The sequence below is a fragment of the Kockiozyma suomiensis genome (genome assembly GCF_038497685.1).
Source record: "Kockiozyma suomiensis strain NRRL Y-17356 unplaced genomic scaffold V2V93scaffold_8, whole genome shotgun sequence".
Taxonomy (NCBI): Eukaryota; Fungi; Ascomycota; class Lipomycetes; order Lipomycetales; family Lipomycetaceae; genus Kockiozyma; species Kockiozyma suomiensis.
Window position 1 is genome coordinate 1 of NW_027117671.1, and position 20,212 is coordinate 20,212.

At 44.1% G+C, this 20,212-nt stretch overlaps 8 protein-coding genes across 8 annotated transcripts; 4 read left to right on the forward strand and 4 right to left on the reverse strand.

Annotated features, from left to right (window-relative positions):
- Nucleotides 1–272: 272 nt before the first annotated feature.
- V2V93DRAFT_397929 (fungal transcriptional regulatory protein, N-terminal) lies at nt 273–2,671 on the forward strand (the record flags this gene model as incomplete). The annotated part of the gene is made up of 5 exons (XM_066912546.1): nt 273–671; nt 723–1,992; nt 2,054–2,324; nt 2,381–2,456; nt 2,510–2,671. The coding sequence occupies 5 exons, from the start codon at nt 273–275 to the stop codon at nt 2,567–2,569; spliced, it is 2,076 nt and encodes a 691-aa protein (XP_066765160.1). The 3' UTR covers nt 2,570–2,671.
- On the reverse strand, nt 2,488–4,338 carry V2V93DRAFT_254655 (major facilitator superfamily). The gene is made up of 3 exons (XM_066907128.1): nt 4,007–4,338; nt 3,812–3,953; nt 2,488–3,733 (listed from the first exon to the last, which is right to left on the reverse strand). Exons 1-3 carry the CDS (start codon nt 4,183–4,185, stop codon nt 2,774–2,776), a joined length of 1,281 nt encoding a protein of 426 aa, XP_066765161.1. The 5' UTR covers nt 4,186–4,338; the 3' UTR covers nt 2,488–2,773.
- Nucleotides 4,339–5,787: 1,449 nt separating this feature from the next.
- On the forward strand, nt 5,788–8,126 carry V2V93DRAFT_254437 (uncharacterized protein). Its single transcript, XM_066907127.1, has 2 exons — nt 5,788–6,192; nt 6,267–8,126. Exons 1-2 carry the CDS (start codon nt 5,939–5,941, stop codon nt 7,813–7,815), a joined length of 1,803 nt encoding a protein of 600 aa, XP_066765162.1. The 5' UTR covers nt 5,788–5,938; the 3' UTR covers nt 7,816–8,126.
- Nucleotides 8,127–9,448: 1,322 nt separating this feature from the next.
- Nucleotides 9,449–11,800, forward strand: V2V93DRAFT_370382 (general substrate transporter). Its single transcript, XM_066910256.1, has 4 exons — nt 9,449–9,997; nt 10,057–11,100; nt 11,155–11,281; nt 11,339–11,800. Exons 1-4 carry the CDS (start codon nt 9,859–9,861, stop codon nt 11,640–11,642), a joined length of 1,614 nt encoding a protein of 537 aa, XP_066765163.1. The 5' UTR covers nt 9,449–9,858; the 3' UTR covers nt 11,643–11,800.
- A 670-nt stretch (nt 11,801–12,470) lies between these two features.
- Nucleotides 12,471–14,394, reverse strand: V2V93DRAFT_370386 (sugar transporter STL1). The gene has a single exon (XM_066910257.1). It carries the CDS (start codon nt 14,248–14,250, stop codon nt 12,637–12,639), a length of 1,614 nt encoding a protein of 537 aa, XP_066765164.1. The 5' UTR covers nt 14,251–14,394; the 3' UTR covers nt 12,471–12,636.
- A 225-nt stretch (nt 14,395–14,619) lies between these two features.
- On the reverse strand, nt 14,620–16,468 carry V2V93DRAFT_370387 (putative hexose carrier protein). The gene has a single exon (XM_066910258.1). The coding sequence runs from the start codon at nt 16,446–16,448 to the stop codon at nt 14,850–14,852; it is 1,599 nt and encodes a 532-aa protein (XP_066765165.1). The 5' UTR covers nt 16,449–16,468; the 3' UTR covers nt 14,620–14,849.
- Nucleotides 16,469–16,738: 270 nt separating this feature from the next.
- V2V93DRAFT_370388 (putative lactonohydrolase) lies at nt 16,739–18,403 on the forward strand (the record flags this gene model as incomplete). The annotated part of the gene is made up of 1 exon (XM_066910259.1): nt 16,739–18,403. A coding segment is annotated over one exon (1,190 nt), but the record flags the coding sequence as incomplete, so codon positions are not given.
- V2V93DRAFT_254717 (major facilitator superfamily domain-containing protein) lies at nt 18,039–19,823 on the reverse strand. Its single transcript, XM_066907129.1, has 3 exons — nt 19,475–19,823; nt 19,305–19,421; nt 18,039–19,250 (listed from the first exon to the last, which is right to left on the reverse strand). Exons 1-3 carry the CDS (start codon nt 19,714–19,716, stop codon nt 18,149–18,151), a joined length of 1,461 nt encoding a protein of 486 aa, XP_066765167.1. The 5' UTR covers nt 19,717–19,823; the 3' UTR covers nt 18,039–18,148.
- Nucleotides 19,824–20,212: the final 389 nt, after the last annotated feature.

The following is a 20,212-nucleotide window of genomic DNA, read 5'->3' on the forward strand; positions in this document are numbered from 1 at the left end:
ACCCTACTAAACCCTACTAAACCCTACTAAACCCTACTAAACCCTACTAAACCCTACTAAACCCTACTAAACCCTACTAAACCCTACTAAACCCCCTGCATTGGTAGTAGGGTTGGAAGCTCGGCCTTTATGACCATTGGTGTGCGAAATTGCCGGGATAACGAAAAAGCCGACATTTTTGATGTTTACCTTAAGGAACCTAGGTCTCTACCCCACCGTTTATCAGATATCAAATAGACGCGTTTTAATCACTATTTCCTGTAGATTCAGTCATGCCAAAAGCACAAACGGGATCGCAGCGGGTAGTTAGACCAGGCGCTAGAAAGCGGCGCCCAGCATTGGCCTGTATTCAATGCTACGGACGCAAGCTCAAATGTGGGCGAGAATATCCTGCTTGCAGTCGCTGCGCGAAAGGAGGAAAGGCAGATCAGTGTACCTATCGCGATGATAAATTCCAGATATTACCAACTGAGAGTGACAAGATCATTGAAGAACGTTCAAATAGTGTAGATGACAACAGAGACATCCCCTTGTCGCCACGCGAGGCGCATGGGGAGCCTTCACGTCTGATTTCATCGCAATACAACGGAGACATCATGACATATCTGAAAGGTCAGGGGACACTTACGAAATTTTACGGGTACAGTTATCATCTTAATTTTTATCAACAGGTACGACTTGACTACTCGACTGATTCACACATTTTATTAAGTTCAAAGTAGTTTCCCGGGCTGCGAGCTCATATCCGCCAGATCAAAGCTGGAAACCCTTCAATTAACACACTCCGAGACGAGATATATTCGCGTCTGAATGATGAATATTGGCACTGTTCCTCGCCCAACGTAACTATAAGCGAGAAGAGCCCAAGCAATTTGATTCCTGTCAGACATGTGGCGGACTCATTAGTGCAACTTTATGTTGATCGATTTGAGAGAGCTCATCGGGTATTAAATGTACCTGCTTTTTTACTTGATTATAATCGGCATTGGGAAAATCCATCCTCCACAGATCCTTCTTTCTTCGTGCAGGTTATTCTCGTGATGGCTGCTGCCGCAAGCATTTGTCCCGAAATATGTATTGACGAGATGGCAAAGAAGACCGCACACGCGCATGCAGTATCCTGGGTTGATACAGCTGAAACCTGGTTGAGCTATTCAATCAATAGATATCCTCGTTGTTCAAACTTATTACCAAATTACTGCTTGTTGCTCATCGCGAAGCGTGCACACTGTATACAAGAGAGTTCTCTGTGGACGTCTGCGGGGACTTTTGTCCGATTGACTATGGCAGCGGGGTACCATCGGGAGCCCAGTCCAACAGCAAAAATTTCACCGTATCATCGCGAGATGCGTCGGCGCCTTTGGACGACAGCTATCGAACTTGAACTTCAATGCTCTGTTGAGCGCGGGATGCCTCCAAGTGTCAAATACAGTGACTTCAGTGTTGAGCCACCACTACACATCAATGATGACCAGCTCCAAGAGTCAATTAAAGATAGCCCTACGCAAGTGCCTTTAACTACTTGGACTGACTCTTCTTTCCAGGTTCTACTACGCCGATCATTGAAGGCTAGGTTAGAAATATGTACCTTTATAAATGAAGGTCTTGAACGTGACGATTTGGACAAAATTCAAGTTCTTGGGCAACAACTGTCAAGTGCACTTTCCGAAATACCAGACTGGAATAATCCGCTTGCGGGTCCAAGAGAACAACAGACGGTAACTTATGTTAAGAGGATGCTAAGTGTTTACGTCCAGCAATACATGATTCTTCTTCATATTCCATTTGCAATTCATTCTGAAGAGTCCTACCATTCAGCGGTTTGTCGACGTGCGAGACTGGACTCGGCTGTTATAATAATCGATCATTATACCAAGCTCATAGAGGCACAGATCTTACCCGCCGTTGGCTGCAAGACTAGCTTGGTTCTTGCTGCAATCAATATATGTCACGAGATCTATGTAAGCTGCAGACCTACTGGTGAGTATAAATGTGAGTTTAAATGGGATTTGCCCCGTGTTATAATAGCGAACTCATTCGTCGAGATTCTTAGACGAGGCTTCCGCCACACTCAACGCACTTCCACAATTTGCGGAGCTGCTCATCGGGATTGCAGAAAATGCGCTCCTTATTCTGGAGAAGCAAACGGTTGCGACACTACATGGTCTCGACGAGTACTATTTATTAGCCATGGTCATTAGTTTCGTCAAATCTAAAATGGCGTCGCAGTTCTCCATAATTATCGGACAGGAAGCAGCAGATCGGGTCGTTCGAGTTTCTAGGCTGATGAAGACTGCAATTATCGAGAAAATTTATGACTCAAAGTAAATATTTCTTTGATTTGGCCTATAAAATTAGTTATTGACTACTGTCGCCATAGAGACCCAATCCGACAGGCAACAGACGCAATCTTACAGTCAGCTCCCAATGATGTGAACGAGTTGCTAAATTTACTGGTATGTCTCACAACGGATCGTCGCTATATTTCTTTTCTGATGATGTTTTTCAGGTTCCAGAGGAGCTTGAATTCATGAACGACGATTTTGACTTCGACCTTTTGCTCAATTGAATACAATTTTGTTAGGATGCTACTGTAATCAAAATATAATATTAAGGATTTATGCAAGAAATCTAGATATGATTGAATTTTGAAATGAGATTATCATTTTTAATCTTTTGAATGTTCGAACAATTTTCTCGACGCATAGGCGACAAGAGAAGTATCTGGGAATCATACCAAATGCGTAAGACATCAAAATAAATTCTACAAAACTCAGACTTTGGCAAACAGATTTTTTTGCAGTTGCAGCTTTGCCGTACCTACCAGGAAAGCTCCGAACAAAACTACGACGCCGCTGAAAATTGCAGTCTGTGCGTATGTCCCAAAATTTTGCAGCAATGCGCCGCAAATAGGGGTTCCGGTAAGACCAGCAATTGAAACGATAGCCATTGACATACCGAGATAGGTGCCAATCTGGTTCGACACAGGAGTTACTTGCGCTATACACGAAGACATAAGGGACACAATGCCTCCTGAAAAGAATCCATACAAAACCGCGAAGACAAATATCGACGCGTTTGATGTCATTGCTATCCAGCAAAGTAGCAAAATACCTGTGCACGAGCCGGTGGTGATCAGGACATTATATCGGCCAACATTATCTGCGATCATACCTGGTATGACTCTGCCGAAAACTGAAGCAGCATTGAGAATGGACAAGAGGTATGACGAGAGCTTATCTTCCATTCCGTGTGCCTTGGCATAGCCCGGCAAATAAAAGAAAGGAGTAAAAAGGCCCCACATCATAAAAGCGATACCCAATGTGACAAGTACATATGGACCATGACTGAAAGCTGATGAGAGGAAAATTGTTCCCTGGTAAGCTGGAAGTCGCTCTTTAATGGCGATTACAGAGATGATCATCATGAAGAAGATTATGAATCCGATTATTCGAACAGACCACCCAAATCCGAGAGAGCTGTTTTTCAACATTCTGGTCAGGGCAATGGGGAACAACACGCCTCCCATTGATGATCCCGAAACAGTAACACCGAGAGCCACTGCTCGCTTCTTGAGAAAATAATGGCTGACACATGTCATGGCTGGCGCGAACAACATACCCGAGGCCATACCTCCGAGTATACCTTGGGCAAGCATAAATTGGTAGTATTTCTTGCATAACGATGTCATCATGACCGAAAGGACTACAGCAATTGCGGGTAAATGAACTATCTATCCATAAAAATCTCATTAGTATTTTGGCTTTTGCAGCAAGCAATAAAAAAGGGTGAAAAAAGGGTGGGAGCTTACTTTGGCGCCATGTCGGTCGAACAGTGGCCCACCCACGATGCTTCCAAAGAAAAGAAAGAAGACTTGGACGGATCCAATCCAAGAAATAGACGATGAGGATTTATTTGACATGAAACTGCTAGAATAGTAGTCTTGATAGACACTGATACGCTACTATTAGCCCTTTGTCATATCAACTAGAAATAATGCACATACCCATATGCATTCATGTATCCAAATGTTGAGAATGAGACACACCAGGCTCCGAGTACCACTAACCATGCCCGACTGCCACCTTCAGGGAATTCAGATATGGTTTTCTCGGTGCCTAGCTCAGATGAGTTATTGGCCATAGGCGCCACAGTGGCAAGATTGGGTGCATTTGTAGCAGACATTTAGCACTAAGTGGTGAAAAAGAGGAATGATCGCATAATGTTCAAGAATGACGATTTCAAGCTAGAACCTTGCTTCTTATATGAGTCCATTGTAGAAGTCCTATCGTGCTGTCTGTGTGGACAGCAGGCATATTCGGACATCTTTTTCACGGCATATTTAAAAGGCCGAGATTAAAGACCGAGTTTCACTAGAAGGCGATTCTATAGCAATTACTGGCTTTCACGTGTGAATCCTCTTCTTCCAAATTTGCTCTATGTAAATTACTAGCACCAAATATTTCCGAGTTTCTGTATCGCGGACATGTTATGGCCGATAATCGTTGCTGCCACCTGGTCGATGAGAAAAATTATTTCAATCCTCCCAGAAATCTCGCGTATTACTTAACAGTGATGAGTACAGCTATAAACTCCCTCGTTTCAGAGGTGATAGATAAACCATTAGTTATACTCGGACATTTGGCGAATCAATGGGATCTATCCTAGTCTGAATTTGTTTGTAACGCTGCAGCCAACAAGTTAGTTTGGATTTCGGACTCAGATGAGCAGATCACTGCCCTATACACAGACCATACGGCCAACAATTTAGATTATGCCTTTCTTAGGTCGAGTACTCCTTATTATTTCCGCAAACAGTTTTAGTGGTGCGCCACGGATATCCAGCTGTATCGGATCAATCAGTTCTGTGCTTTGAATCGATCGCGGTATATCCACTGCTTCTATATGATGTCCAGTATTGTTGCACTATCTTTCGTCTGGCGCACAGATGAGTTCAGAGTGATAAGCATGTACACATCGAATTGATATCGCGCTTTAACTCCGCATGCTGTACTGACAGTACCCCCAAAACAATCTCAGGCTAGTAGAAGCATACGCTGGATCATAAAGCTCCAGTGTTTTTATAGCACACATTGTCACTCCGTCCAGTAGTGCAGAGAGCAACTTTAGCCATCGAGATTTTCTGTAACGGCCGGGCTAGAATCTTCGTCGACCTGAGAGCTTAGGTCCGAGCTTCGTTCATGGTCGGCTGGTTGGAGAAGCGATGCATCTGTATTGATCTGTCAAATTTGGTCGCTCGTTGGGTTTAAATTGTTGAAAAAGGAGTGCTTACGTATGGCTACATGACCTTAGAGGCTTTCAAAGACTAGTTGAAGAAATCCTTAACGAAGTTTTATATCAATCGAGAATCAAGTCTTTAAATCTTGAGATCCGTGTCAAGCTCAGAGTCTACATGATACCCTTCATACAATTGATTTTTTGCTTCACAACATTATGATATAATCATACATATGCTCAGTTCTTACATATATGCTGCTGATGCCTTTCTTGCCCTCTTGGCGCGAGCTCGTACTCCCCTGAAAGATGGCATTGATATGTATTCGGTGCGGCATTCAGAATACGTTTGCGTCCCCACATCAATCGCCATTCAAAAAAGCGCAATTGGTAACAAATGAAGGAATGAATACAAATCTACCTCTTGGTAACAGTCAAAGATGTATAATTTCTACAAAATATTTGAAATCAATTCGTCATAGAATACTGCTGAACGACTTTTCGACCTTAACGTTACTGTCAGACGAAATTTGCGCAAATGAGCGCAAATTTCGAGATGGTGGGGTGGAACCGGACTGGGACTAGAGTGTTAGCTCCTTGCCATGATTTTTATGGGCGGCCTGATTTGTGCCTCTTTTCTTGTGGTAGAATTTCTGTCTTATCGATTTTTGATGAACGTAAGGAATGAGGGCTTGACAAGTGCATGATCATCAAAATGCCTTCATGCATTATCGACTTCGACCATATTAAAGGAGCCGCCAGCATACGAACAGGTTCTCTCCCTGAACAGCAAACGAATGTCAAACGTGAAGAGAAACTGAATCTAGAAGAGAAAACTGAAAGAGAGATACTTGAACATCCTGATGAGATCACTGAGGGGGCGCAGATTGGAGTTCAGAAGGCTGAAGCAGCGGCTTTGGTCTGGTCAAAGACTGCTTTATATGCTGTATATGCCTGGTATGTCATATTTATTTAACCGGCTTTAGAATCAATGGTTTTTCAACAGAATGCCCTAACGTGATGCTATGTAGTATCTGGTTATGCTTCTTCCTACTATCTTTGCAATCGTCAATTAGCAACAATATAATTTATTACGCATACGCAAATTTTGCGTCAGCACCTCAAATATCCAGGTCGTTCATTCTCTCATCAGTGATAAGCGGTGTTTTACAACTCCCTATAGCAAAAACCCTGAATTTGTGGGGTCGTGCCGAGGGTTTGCTGACATTTCTCATGGTCTTTGTCGTAGGTCTTATCGTGATCGCGTCATGCACTGGACCGAACGGGTTTGCGGCCGGATATACACTGTATTGGGTTGGATATACTGCGTTGAATCTCATACTAACAACATTTGTTGCTGATGCGTCGGGACTTCGTAATCGGGCGTTTGCGTACGCGTTCATTGGGACGCCGACAATATGTACGGCGTTCGTTGGACCTCTTATTGCGCAATCTTTTGTTGATCATTCTAGCTGGCAATGGTCGTATGGATGCTTTGCAGTTACTTTCTTTTTTGTATTTGTGCCTCTCGCGCTTGTGTTTAAGCTTTATCAGCGCAAGGCGGAGAAGTTGCATCTTTTCGTTCCGGATTCTAGAGGCCGGACGACGATACAGTCTTTTGTGCATTATTTGCATGAGTTTGATATTGTCGGCGCGTTTCTTCTCATGACGGCTTTCGTTTTTGTCCTGTTGCCGTTCAGTCTCGTGACGTATGGGCTGAGCGGATATTCCTCTGCTACGTTCATTGTCATGATTGTCATTGGAGTGCTGCTGTTCCCGGTATTTGCGATATGGGAGAGGTTTTTTGCCACAACTCAGTTTATCAAATGGGAACTGTTTAAAAAGCGAACGGTTGTTGGCGCTTGTATCCTGTCTGCTCTGATATTTTTTAATTATTACGTTTGGGATCAGTATTTTTATTACTATGTGCAGGTGGTTTATAACCTCGACACGTCAAAGACAGGATACATGACCCAGATCTACGGCGTCGGATCGACTATCTGGGCGGTACTCTTTGGAATTTGGATTCGTCAGACAAAGCATTTCAAGAATATATGCCTATACTTTGGCGCGCCATTAATGACCCTAGGCGCCGGTTTGATGATTCATTTCCGTGGGTCTCAAAGTAAGATCGGATATCTTGTGATGAGCCAGATTTTTATCGCTTTTGGAGGCGGCACCCTGGTTATTGGAAACGAGATGTCGGTTATGGCAGCGGCAGATCGTGATGGAGTCCCGCTGATGATTGCAATTATAAGTCTCGCAGCAAGTTTAGGCGGCGCGATAGGGTACGCGGTCGCAGTTGCGATCTATTCGAATGCGTTCCCGCGAGCACTCCTTCAGTCTCTTCCTGCCTCGACGCAAGCGGAATTCAAAAAAATATATGTTGGAGGATCGGCGGTGCAGATGCTATATCCGCCTGGGACGGAGACCAGAGAGGCGATTAATTATGCTTGGGCTTATAGTCAGAAGTATCTCTGCATTGCGGCAGCAGCGTCGATGGGTTTTGCTTTTCCGGCTATTGCGATGTGGAAGAACTATAATGTTGATCGGAAGCAGATGAAGGGGACTGTGATTTGAAGTTTGTCTGTGCTGTAGACAAGGGGAAGTTTGGGGAAAGGCGTAGTTTTTATCTTTGATTCTGATATTATAGACGGCCCGAATTGCTGCAGAAGAAAGTCTAATGTTTAAAGCTAGAAAGAAGACACCTTTTGGAGTCTGATTTTTTATGAAGCAAAGCAGAATTTTACGATTCCACTGTATTCACCGCATACTAGGACAATTTTAAACATACGTACCACAATCTATAATTGAATCTCAATCACTTCTATTATATCAATGAAGAAGTACATTCAACAGTGGAGATCTTTCAATGCTGCGATAGACACAGCAATCCTAAAGATCAACGATCCACTAGGCAGATGATCAATTCTAAAGAGATACTTCATTTAACTCAGTGTGTCGAAGATCTCCAACATATCTGCGGGCTAAAGGATAATCGTGAGAAGTCAAAATCTATCGCTAACCTCATCTATAACTTAGAGTTAATTCCACAAACTCTTTGAATCAGTTATTCTGTTTGATAATCGGTCTCAAGACACTTAAGCGTACTGATATAATAAATCTGAAAGGTTCTTTGTCCGAATAATCTGCTATACGGTCACTAGATGAGGAGTTGGCGACGTGGGAGGGTATCACTTTCTTATCTAAGTGACATACGGCTCCATACTTGATTCAGATTTGTTGTCACTGGTGCCACTACTATACGAATAGTAGCCGGAAATATTCGCTGCTTGCTGGTGCGACCTGACCCCGATATGTTATCTTCAAGCGCCGTCTGCGATTTTAATATCTTGTGACTTGTTGATTTAAAAATAGAAGAATTTTTCAAATGCTTCGCTTCACACATTACTAACATAACCATATGATAAAAATTGCACAGAAGATACACTTGACCATTAGAATGGGCGGTTCTTAATTTAAGGTGGTAAATTTCACTGTGAGCTTAGCGCGGCGCTTGGGCCATGGTTAAAGTAACAATTATCCTCAAACCGCCATAATTTGAGAGGTAGAGAACTCCGCGTAAGTTTCCTCTACCTACCGAAAGGAGATGAAAAAGTGTCTGCTTGTTGATGTACCACCAGGGGTTTATCTATGAACTTGATTTCCATAAGCATCATTTTTTTGGCCCATTTTTTTTAATCGGGATTCATAGTAGCGCCCTGTTTGGCGTCACCTGAATCTATATTGATCTAATTGTTTCCAAGCGTAAAACAAGGCCAAGTCTTCTCTAAGTTGAGCAGCTAAAAAAAGATACAATAGTTTCTTACACTATAGACGGGAACATATAGCTATCTCTTTTTTTCTCTTGACTGGGTATCATATACTCAATCACTACGGTGTCTCGCAAAATACTCAATTGTTACAAGGCGAGCACACGAGTTTCTTAGATATTTCAACAGTATTGTCATTTTTATGGTGGGTGAGTAAATAAAAGGCCTTCGACTATATGTTAAGAGGTTCCAACAATTTGAGATAGGCTGATAACCAGCTGTTGAAGTCGTATTTCGACTCAGTATGTGATTCTAACACGCAATGAGCACTAAATGGGTTCAAAGGGGTGGGGTAGAGGGGTTCACTTAAACCATGACTGAAAATCCACATACGAATTTATTAATTTTTGTTGCTGATTTGGCGTTAGTTAAACGTTAGTTAATATTAGGGGTAAATACCGTATCCGGAAGCTAGACGTCGATAAAAATAAGCACGCGAATCGCTTTTTATTTTTTTTTCAAGCGGTTGCTTCTCCGCACAGTAGGTTAGGTGAATTTAGCGTTTTTGGTATACCCCGCACTACCTACAAAGATCACTCGTCCATTGACAATGTAGATTGATCTCTGCGCGGAATATCAAGCGGAACAATTTCGGAAATAAATATCTTTTATACGTCGTTTTGGCCGTTTGCGACAATCCAGGCTGTCAAAGATTGTCCGCATTGTGCAGTATAATGCAACTCAATTAGATTACTGAAACTATAAATATCCATGAGCATTACATAAAAGCATAGATTTTCTTTACCTGGTCTACTTGTCGCAAACGGCAGGTTGCAAATAGAACAGCAAAATGCACTTCAATATCTTTCTCAAAGAAGATGGCACATACCGCCGTCGCTTGAATTCCTACAACACTCTGGTCTGTGCTCTCGCGGGATTGGGATCCCTAACATACGGGTATACTGCATCCATTATTGGATCTACTCTAGGTTAGTTAAAGTGATATTGCCTATTTTCACTTGTTCTTATCATAGACTAATCAGAACAGGCCAGCCATCTTTTATCGAGTACTTTGATCTTGCAAATCCGCGTAATGGCACTGCACTTCAGTCGACTATGGCCGGCCTTTTCCAAGCTGGTGGCTGCATAGGTACAATATTACTACCGAATCTTGCAGATAGATATGGACGGCGTTCTGCTATGGCTGTAGCTGGCCTACTATGTCTTATTTCTGGTGCAGTCATGACCGGAAGCACAAATGTTGCCGAGTTTATTGTCTTCAGATTTTTTGCCGGAGCTGGTGGATTTATGCTTGCCGCTGCAGTGCCGCTATGGATGGGTGAAGTCGTCCCGGTCGACTGGCGCGGCGCCCTCGTCGATATACATGCGATATCGCTCATGGTTGGCTACATGATTCAAGGTTGGGTTGGCTTTGGCTTCTACTTCTGGAAGACTGGCGGATCTAATACTTGGCGTCCGCCCATAGCACTGCAATGCGCATTTTCTATTTTTTTTTTGATATCTCTGTATTGGCTACCAGAGAGTCCGCGTTGGCTTGTCATGCAAGATCGAGTTGACGAGGCACGCGCCGTTCTTGATCGACTTCACTGGGATCCTAAAGATGACAACAATGAATACTCGCGGGCAGAGCTATACCAAATTCAAAAGCAGGTTGCAATCGATAAGACGCTTGATAGTTCTTGGATTCATATGTTCCGTAAACCGTCTTATCGCAAGCGCGCATTTTTTGCCATGGGTACTACTGGTATCATTCAATGCTCCGGCGTCCTTGTGATTAATCTTTATGGACCATCTCTATATAAGCAGCTAGGCTTTAGCCCTATTAAGCAGTTGTTGTACCCTGCAGCATGGCTTACTTTCACCCTAGGGGCAAATGCTATTGCTATCCCATTCATTGATGCGTTCCCAAGAAACAAGTTTTTGGCTGTTGGAGTTGCCGGCTGCACTGCCACGTTAATTGTTGAAGCTGCCTTGGTTGCAAACTTCGTGCCCTCTGATAACGAGAACGCGCTGCTAGCGGCCGTGGCTATGTTTTTTGTTTTTCAACTTTTTTACTCTTTTTTTCTTGATGGTAAGTTATTTATGTTCTTATAATACGTCGAGGAAAAGTTTACTAATGGGATAGGATGTCAATATGCTTTTCTCGGCGAACTGTTTCCGACTCATATTAGAGCAAAAGGCGTTTGCCTGGGTGTCTCATTCCTCTCACTCATGGGTATTGTATGGCTTCAATCTGCTCCAACTGCCTTAAAGTATGATGCCCATTCTCTCATTTGTTAGTATACTTCTCAAACTAACTAATTGCATAGTTCTATCGGCTGGAAGTTTTATATTGCGTTGATAATTCCCGCGGGTTTAGGCTCGGTGGCGATGTGGTTCTTCTGGCCAGACACCAAAGGCATGCCATTAGAAGAAATTGCAGCCTTGTTTGGAGACCAAGATGAGGTGGCTATTTATCAGCGGGAGATTTTCTTTGATCATGAGCATAATGCTTTGATCGACTTGCATGACGGTACAACAGAGAAGCCGGACGCACTTCAAGTTGAGAATACCGCAGCAAGTCCTCCAGCACAGAATACTACGGAGAGTCTTCCAGCGGAGAAAGCTGTTTAATTTTATTACTCGAGTATATAAATGCTAAAATAAAATTTAAAATAATACACTCATCCGCCATCGTTTTCGCTTCTTCCTACTTATCTATGCTATTCGAAGCGAATGCCAATAATGTAAATAGTCGCAGCTCGAAAAATAGAGAAGCAAATACTTTTGTAGTCATGGTGACTAGGGCTTTTTTTTTTGGTCTTTTTGCAGTTTTGAGGTCATCCTTACGCTGCTCGCACGAAATGGAATTTGGCCGAAGTCCCAAGGCAACTTCAGCCCTGATCGAAAACATCCGTGACGTCGGACTGGATTTTTCAGGACACTCACTTTACCCCGCACGTGAATATCAGCTCACTATTCAAGGCGCAGAGGCAACCTCGCTTGTAATAAATGTTAGTCATATCAAAGCTGCAGAGCGCATGGACTCTGAATATTAATAATTTTTCTGATCTTTGAACTCTTTTGCAGTTGAAATGCTAGTATTGCTATTAGACAGTGTCGTTATCAATGGCATATCACATACTTTAGGGCTACTTGTAAACTAGTTGTTGCATGGACAATATGGTTTAATCATCAATCTATTTAGCGGCATACCCCTACCCAATACAGTTCACTCTCCGTCATTCGAATTTAGGCAGTAGTAGCTCGGTTTGGCAGTAGGGTTTATTGCCCCCGACTATTATATCAGAGGGCAATTTGTTATTTTGTTATTTTTTGCTTTATGTTACCTAAACGAAGATAATGTTCAGGATGTAATCTCATTGGCTAACTCCTAAATTAAAGAATGAGAGATAGGGATTACTATAAAATGGTGCGTGCAGAGCTAAACGAAATTTAGTCTAGGGTTTTCCAAATATGTATATTTCCCTACCATTTTTAATATTGGCAGTACATTGAGTTTCCTAAATTAGGCATTCCTAAGCGCTGTCTTGATTTAGTAGCAACTGACATTACAACTGCAATTTATAATAAACGGACAAAATAATTTATATCAAACAAATGACGGCTAAACTGCGTTGTTTTTTTCAAGATGATGAACTTGTTCCTTTGCCTCAGCGATGACATCACCGTTTTCATATCTGAAGCGTGCACCCTCTTTGAGTTGTTCTTCAATGTTGGCAACAAACTCTTTGCTGGTAGAGTCCTTAACCACTTCCCAAAGAGAAGGCCGTCTACCATTTTCCCGATCAGCAAAAAGAAGATCAACAACTTCAAGTGGTCTTTGTGAGGTCTCAGGATAACAAAAGTATATGACAGGAATGGTCGCAAAGTTAAAGACCATGAAAACTATATACGACTTATAGCCTATGTTGGTGATCATCACCGGCGTAATCATGACAACTGTAAAAGTGAATAGCCACTGTGACACAACTGATAAGGCACCGCCGCGGAGGCGCAATTTCAATGGAAGTAGCTCAGAGGGATAAACCCACATGTTTGACTGCCATCCCATTGTAAAAAAGGTCTGAAATATATAGAGCACAGCAGCCGCGGCATAACCTGTTCCTTTTTTGTTCACACCAACAAAAATCGCGGAAAACATCATGCACGCACCCATTCCTCCAGATCCGATCATGAACAACTTTCTGCGGCCAACGCGATCGACCGCCCACCAAGGAATCAGTGAAGACAAAAAATAATAGACTTGAAGACCGCCCGAGACAAGCATCGCATTGTGCGCGGACATACCGATCGAGTTCTCAAACACATAGGGTCCAAGAGAAGACATAACGTTGACACCAGACATCTGCTGAAAGAAGTTCGCAGAGAAAGCAATAGCTACTCGAGTAAAACCAGATATCCCATTATCGCGAAACACGTCAGACCAGCCTCCAACCTCTTCAGACTCAACCGAAATAGCGTATTCGATTTCTTTGATTTCAAACTGAATGTGCTCATCATCTGGCCAACCTCCGCGTAATGCCGCCAAGGCATGGTTTGCTGCCTCATTCTTTCCGACTGACGCAAGGTAGCGAGGAGACTCTGGAAGAAAAGGAAGAAACCCAAACACAGAAAGAGCCAGAATAATTTGAAATCCGACCGGAAATCTCCACTGTATAGACCCTTCATGAAAAGACATTCCATAGACCAGCCAATTGGAGATGATGAGGCCAATAATAAGATTCGACAGCTGCATGGCCATCATTCGACCACGCGACTTGGGGACAGTACATTCAGCAAGCCAGATAGGAATGACAGTTGTGACAATACCGAGGCCAAATCCGGCCACAATACGTCCTACAATAAACTGAGCGCGACTGAAAGATGAGGTTTGAATTACTGCACCGATAATAACAATCGAAAGCCCAATCATGTTGGCAGGCTTGCGACCACCCAGATAATCCGCCATCCAATACTGAAAAAGAGCGCCAAACGTTGCACCAACCTCGTAAGAAGAGACCAAAAATCCGAGAAAGGTAGATTGTGGATTGCCAAAATCGTTCAAGAATTTTTCATTGGTGGTCAATCCGCCCATAAATCCCAAATCATATCCAAAAAGCAGAAATCCGGTGGAGCAGCAGAATGTGACGGCATATAAGAGAGGCTGACCTTTTAACCCGAGATAGGAAGGAGACTTGCCTACATTTTCAGGAGCAAGAGTAGATGCTGGATCTGCCATTCCGATAGCGATATCACTCGGACTATGTGCAGAGAAGATGCGGTCAGAGGGGTCCTGTCCGGTCTATATAAATGTGAAATGCGGACCTTTGCCGATACGAGCTCGGTTTTTGGGCCGCATTTATACAATATATTATTTATTTTCTTTTGCCTAGATTGTAGCTTGAGCAGTTACGATCTAGTAAACTTAGCGAGTCAATGTACACGTGACTTTGTACTGACAGCATTTTGCGGGGTCGAAGCAACAATAAAGGAAGCAAACTTTAACTTTGGTCTTTATTTAGGGTTCGCGAGTCAATCATCAACCTGCGGGTCTAGCGCCGATTAAAATGATCAGTGTCTCGCGTCTGCACTACCATTCGACATAGGCCTTCCAGTAATTAATTTATTCATGTTGTATGCTGCTAAATTAGGTGATGCTGTGTTTTGATTTTTAGTTCTGTTCTCTGTAGTCGACATTAACAAAAACCGGCTTGTTCTCATGGATGACATGTATAGACCAAAGGACAAAATAGAACAGGTATTACTTATGGTAAACCAATGCAAATGATATATTGATACAAGGACCAACTGCCCTGTACAAAATGAAACTAGAAACGTCTATGCCTGCTCTGTGGGATCCTTTTCAACATGTTGAATCTCCGCTTTTGATTCATCTAGAATATTCTCATTCTCATCTCTAAGTCTTGCGTTCTCCTTCAACTGCTCATCTATCCTCTTCACGAACTCCTTGTTCTTGGAGTTGCGAACGACCTCAAAAATAGTGGGGCGAGTTCCATCCTCTTTATCGCCAAACAGCAAGTCGATAACTTCCAAAGGTTGACGAGTTGTCTCGGGATAGCAAAAGTACACCAACGGAAGCGTGCAAAGGTTGAAAATTGCAAAGACTATATACGACTTATAGCCGATATTGTCAATCATGACAGGTGTAATCTCGACAACCACAAAAGTAAACATCCACTGCGATACAACAGACAGTGCACCACCACGTAGACGCAGCTTCAATGGAAGTAACTCAGAGGGATAAATCCACATATTTGATTGCCAACCAAGAGTGAAAAACGTGTGGAAAAGATACAGAACTGCAGCCGCGGCGTAGCCAGTTCCCTTTTTGTCGATACCAACAAAAATCGCGGAAAGAGTCATACACGAAAACATGCCGATAGAACCGGCCATGAAAAGTTTTCTGCGTCCAAATCTGTCTACTGCGTACCAAGGAAATAGTGAAGACAAAAAGTACCAGACCTGAAGACCGCCCGAGACAAGCATAGCATTGTGCGCAGACATACCGATCGAGTTCTGAAATACATAGGGTCCAAGAGAAGACATCACATTGACACCAGACATCTGCTGAAAAAAGTTGGCAGAAAAGGCAATCGCAACACGAGTAAATCCAGAAATACCATTGTCGTGGAAGACATCTGACCAGCCACCGACATCCTCAGACTCGACAGCAATAGCATACTGAATCTCCTTGAATTCAAATGAAATTTCAGGATCGTCGGGGAATCCACCACGCAAGGCAGCAAGAGAATGCTCAGCTGCTTCATGTTTGCCAACAGAGGCAAGATAACGAGGAGACTCAGGTAACCACGGAATAAAGATAAGGACGAGCAGAGCAAAGACTATCTGGAAGGCACAAGGAAGACGCCATTGGATAGATCCACTATGATGTTCGGCCATACCGTAGTCAAGCCAATTTGCAATGATCAAACCAAGAATCATAGTAGACAGCTGCATGGCCATCATGCGGCCGCGCGATTTCGGTACGGTACATTCTGCGAGCCAAATAGGAATGACGGTGGTGACAATACCAAGACCAAATCCAGCAATAAGACGACCAGCAATAAATTGACCCTGCGAAAACGAAGAAGTCTGAATAACAGCACCGATAATCAAGGTTGAGATACCAATGACATTGTTGGGCTTGCGACCACCAAAGTAGTCTCCGACCGCGAACTGCGCTAGAGCGCCGAACATGGCTCCGACCTCATAGGATGAGACGAGAAATCCGAGGAGCTGGGAGTTTGGGTTGTCGAATGTCTCCAAGAATTCTACATTTGTTGTGAGTCCGCCCATGAAGCCAAGGTCGTAGCCGAAGAGCAGGAACGACACCGAGCAGCAAGCCGTAACGGCGTAGAGCAGGGGCTGGCCTTTGAGGCGCAAAAAGGTGGGGGATCCGCGGTTGTCGGCTTCCATGGTGAATTAGTGTCGAAAACAGGTACCCTGAATCGGGGGACAAGGCGAGATGTGGAGCCTTTTATTATGTCTTTTGAATCGGCTCAAGTGCCGCAGTTAAAGTTTTCTTGATCCACCGGAACTTTGTCTCGGCCGCATATGCGGGGCCCCGAACATGGAAAGTTTTTCTGTGGGGACGCTTGATTGTGCCCAGAATAGCAGGGTCTGACTCGGCTGCATTGCCGATGACTCGGGTATATGCCGGACAAATAGTTAAGATTTAGAGCTGTGTTCTAGACGGCATAAACTTCTAATGTTCTGGCGAAAGAGGCTAACCTGCGGAGAAAAGACCGCAATCGATGTAACAGCGCGTATAAACCTCAGCCAGAGGCTCCAAATTTACGATATCCTCATCAACTCACCAACTCAATCCATCATGACTGTCATTCATGTTGACCGCATTAGGGCTGCGACAGATATCTCCTACGCAAAGGCCGTGAGAAAGCCTTTGGAGCCAGCGTTTGTTGTCTACGACCCTGTTTTTGCCGATATTATTGGCAATGATGCCGCAATTGAGCTCGTCGAACATCGCGCTGACGATATGTTTGCGCATGAGGCTGGCGTTTATGTTAAACGAACCAATTCTGTTTATTTCACTGCCAATTTTCAGACATCTGACCCGATTGCTTGCTATGCGGTTGATTGTGACAACCACTCAAAGATCACAAAAGTCGAGTACCCCGAAGTATATCAGGCCAACGGCGCATGCTCATATAAGGACTGTGTTTTGTACTGCTCGCAGGGTGATCGCTCGCACTCGTCTGCTCTTGTCCTTTCGGATCCGGTGACAGGCACTTCTGAAGTGTTGATCAACAATTTTCATGGTCGCGAGTTCAATTCGGTGAATGATGTGGTCATTCACCATCCGACCGGCGATATCTGGTTCACCGATCCAACTTATGGCTACGAGCAGGCCTTTCGACCACCGCCAGTTCTTCCCAACCAAGTTTATCGTTTTGTGCCGGCCACAAAGGAGATCTACTGTCTTGCAGACGGATTCGAGATGTGCAATGGGCTTTGCTTCTCACCGGACTATAAAACTCTTTACGTCACCGATACCGGCGCAGTGCAGGCGCACGCCGGTCCCGGAGATGGTCACTCATTCTCAACGAATCTGCGCAAGCAGGCTACGATCTACGCATACGACGTGACCACACACGCTGGCGGCTCGACGCTCTCCAATCGCAGGACTTTTGCGTTTTGCGATACCGGAATCCCCGACGGAATCAAATGCGACGAAGCCGGAAATGTGTACTCTGGCTGTGGTGATGGCATTCATGTCTGGGATGCCTCCGGCAAGCTCATTGGCAAGATAGTTGTCGGCGGCGTCGCCGCCAACTTCTGTTTTGTCAGGGGGGGCATGTGGGTATTCGGTGAGAAGACGCTATTCTGGGTGAAGATGCACAGCAAAGGTGCACTAGTCAGTATAGAGTGCGAGTAAACTCTCGTTGTCAGGAACGGATTTCGCATATCATGTGGCTTTGACTCAGTCTGCTTTTGGCAGTTCCGAGGGCTTTTAAGAGGTGAGCGAGCGTCTTGATCAGCTGGCCCACAAGGTTATTTTTTGTCGGAAGGCTGCTCATGCCTGAGTCGACTGTAAATATTTATTTTGTTATTAATGCTATCAATATTATCTTTTTGGCATATTTTAGTAGCCGAACTTATCTAGATGGAGAATATCTAGTAACAAGAATTTGCAAAGCGCTAAATGCAAATATTCCTACAAAGCTAGTCGCACTCACAACTGAGAACGCCATAATATACTTTGGCGAATCTTTCTCCGGAAAAAGAAAAGAGCCGCCGATAGTGGCCGCCGTGCCCATTCCGTTCATACATGCCAGCGCAATTCCTCGCGCCTCGCGCTCCATGTATCCGAAAGAAGAAGACGCGTAGGCTAGGCATCCGGCTGTACCCGCCCAGACCGCTGAGCACATGAGCACCATAAACACATAGCGTGCGACGTTGTTGTAAATCGTCGTGATTAGAATCCCGGTGATGCACACGACACCCATGCAGCCAGCGATCAAGTAGCCTCGCTTTTTGTGAAGCTGATGATCGCCAATATATGATGTAGCAAGATTAACGACGAATGCAACAGCGTATATTGGAACTGTCATGTACTGGATTTTTGAAGTTTCGGTGTAACCAAGACTCTTGACGAGGGTGGGGTAAAAGTACGATTGCGACGAGGTTGTGTTTAGGATAGCATATCCGAACGTAAATAGCAATGTTCTCCAGCTAGTCAGGGCAATTTTGAGTGCCTGGAAGTGAGATATCGTAGGCGTGTCATCATCCATGTTTGAGAGTGCCTCATATTGTAGTCGTGCCAGAGCAAGGTCACGCTCACGAGTAGTCATGTATCGAGACTGTGCGGGAAAGTCAAGAAGGGTAAAGTACGATACCAACGACCAACCGCAAGTAGCTGCGCCTTCAACAATAAACAGCCACCGCCAGCCCTCGATCCCGTGAGCTCCTTCCAGATTTCCAGTGATGGCCCCCGCAATCAGGCCACCAAATGCGCCAGCCAAAACCGGAGCTGAGATGTAGATTCCAAATCGCAGAGATTGCTCTGATCGCCGGTACCATGACGAAAACATCAATAGCACACCGGGAGCAAATCCAGCCTCGAAAATGCCGACGATGGCACGCAATGCAACGAGCTGATGGTACGAAGTCACTTGTGACATTGCGCAGGTAGTAACTCCCCACAACAGCATGATTGTTGGCAGGAAAATCGACGGTCTAGTTTTGGAGAGAATCATACTATAACAGCAGGTTAGAACTTTTCATGTTAGAAAAAAAAAATCCGGTACATACTTTGTTGGGATTTCCATAGTGACATAGAAAACAATGGTGATCACGAGAACGATAGAGTACTGATTTGAGTCTAGTTGGAGGTCTTCCATCATTCCTGCAACTTTCGCATTTCCAACACTATGTTTAAAACTGTCAGTATAATTCTATAGCAGAAAGCATAGTCAACTCACTTAATACGATCCAAATAACTCAGAAAGTACATAAGGAAAATCGTAGGCAGCAGAAACAAATCTATCTTCCTTACGAGCCTCTTCTCTTCGTCAGTACCTGGACGATAATCCGGGATAGCCAGACTATCGATAGGCCCATGCTCAAACTGTTCTTGGGCCTCGACTTTCTCTTCATCAAAAATTACCGCAGCATTGTTGACATCATCTGTAGCTGCGGCATCATTACGGCCAAACATCAGCATTATATTCGATATTAAAAAATGAATGGTATAGCAGTAAAATGCATTGGTGCCGGCTCAAGGGTATTTATTCTATCATATACAGCGTTCGGAATATCCTATATTAGATGTGAAGACTTGGCATATCATACAATGCGGGGTAATTCAATTCCCCAGCGTGGGGTACTGTATGGAGTGACACGAAATCAGTGTGCAGCAGCTCTAGGGTTCTCAGGGTTCAAGGACTAGGGTTGGAACAGACTCGGAGTTTGCCCGGTCGAGTACGGCAGGTGTCCGGTGTGCGGTACGCTCCTTCCGCAGGGCTTTCTTTCTCTGAAAACGGAGGGTCAAAAGAAGCTAATATGGGATGGTCATGCTTTTGTCAGATGACCTACTTTCTACCCGTTGCGATGACGATGATAGATTCTTGACTGTTGTCCATATGCGAAAGAGAGTACCATACATGCATTACTGCCTACACTCACTCTCCTGTTCGGAAAGGCTGCAGATACTGACACTG

What these genes read in the sequence shown, in the direction of transcription:
- V2V93DRAFT_254655 (XM_066907128.1), bottom strand. Translation starts at nt 4,185, where the DNA reads ATGTCTGCTACAAATGCACCCAATCTTGCCACTGTGGCGCCTATGGCC. An exon ending in GGATACATGAATGCATATGG is followed by an intron (nt 3,954 to 4,006) that starts GTATGTGCATTA and finishes GTAGCGTATCAG; the next exon opens with TGTCTATCAAGACTACTATT. An exon ending in TCGACCGACATGGCGCCAAA is followed by an intron (nt 3,734 to 3,811) that starts GTAAGCTCCCAC and finishes TTTTATGGATAG; the next exon opens with ATAGTTCATTTACCCGCAAT.
- V2V93DRAFT_254437 (XM_066907127.1), top strand. Translation starts at nt 5,939, where the DNA reads ATGATCATCAAAATGCCTTCATGCATTATCGACTTCGACCATATTAAA. An exon ending in TTATATGCTGTATATGCCTG is followed by an intron (nt 6,193 to 6,266) that starts GTATGTCATATT and finishes GATGCTATGTAG; the next exon opens with TATCTGGTTATGCTTCTTCC.
- V2V93DRAFT_370382 (XM_066910256.1), top strand. Translation starts at nt 9,859, where the DNA reads ATGCACTTCAATATCTTTCTCAAAGAAGATGGCACATACCGCCGTCGC. An exon ending in TTACTCTTTTTTTCTTGATG is followed by an intron (nt 11,101 to 11,154) that starts GTAAGTTATTTA and finishes CTAATGGGATAG; the next exon opens with GATGTCAATATGCTTTTCTC. An exon ending in TCTGCTCCAACTGCCTTAAA is followed by an intron (nt 11,282 to 11,338) that starts GTATGATGCCCA and finishes CTAATTGCATAG; the next exon opens with TTCTATCGGCTGGAAGTTTT.
- V2V93DRAFT_370386 (XM_066910257.1), bottom strand. Translation starts at nt 14,250, where the DNA reads ATGGCAGATCCAGCATCTACTCTTGCTCCTGAAAATGTAGGCAAGTCT.
- V2V93DRAFT_370387 (XM_066910258.1), bottom strand. Translation starts at nt 16,448, where the DNA reads ATGGAAGCCGACAACCGCGGATCCCCCACCTTTTTGCGCCTCAAAGGC.
- V2V93DRAFT_254717 (XM_066907129.1), bottom strand. Translation starts at nt 19,716, where the DNA reads ATGCTGATGTTTGGCCGTAATGATGCCGCAGCTACAGATGATGTCAAC. An exon ending in AGTTATTTGGATCGTATTAA is followed by an intron (nt 19,422 to 19,474) that starts GTGAGTTGACTA and finishes TTTTAAACATAG; the next exon opens with TGTTGGAAATGCGAAAGTTG. An exon ending in ACTATGGAAATCCCAACAAA is followed by an intron (nt 19,251 to 19,304) that starts GTATGTACCGGA and finishes CTGCTGTTATAG; the next exon opens with TATGATTCTCTCCAAAACTA.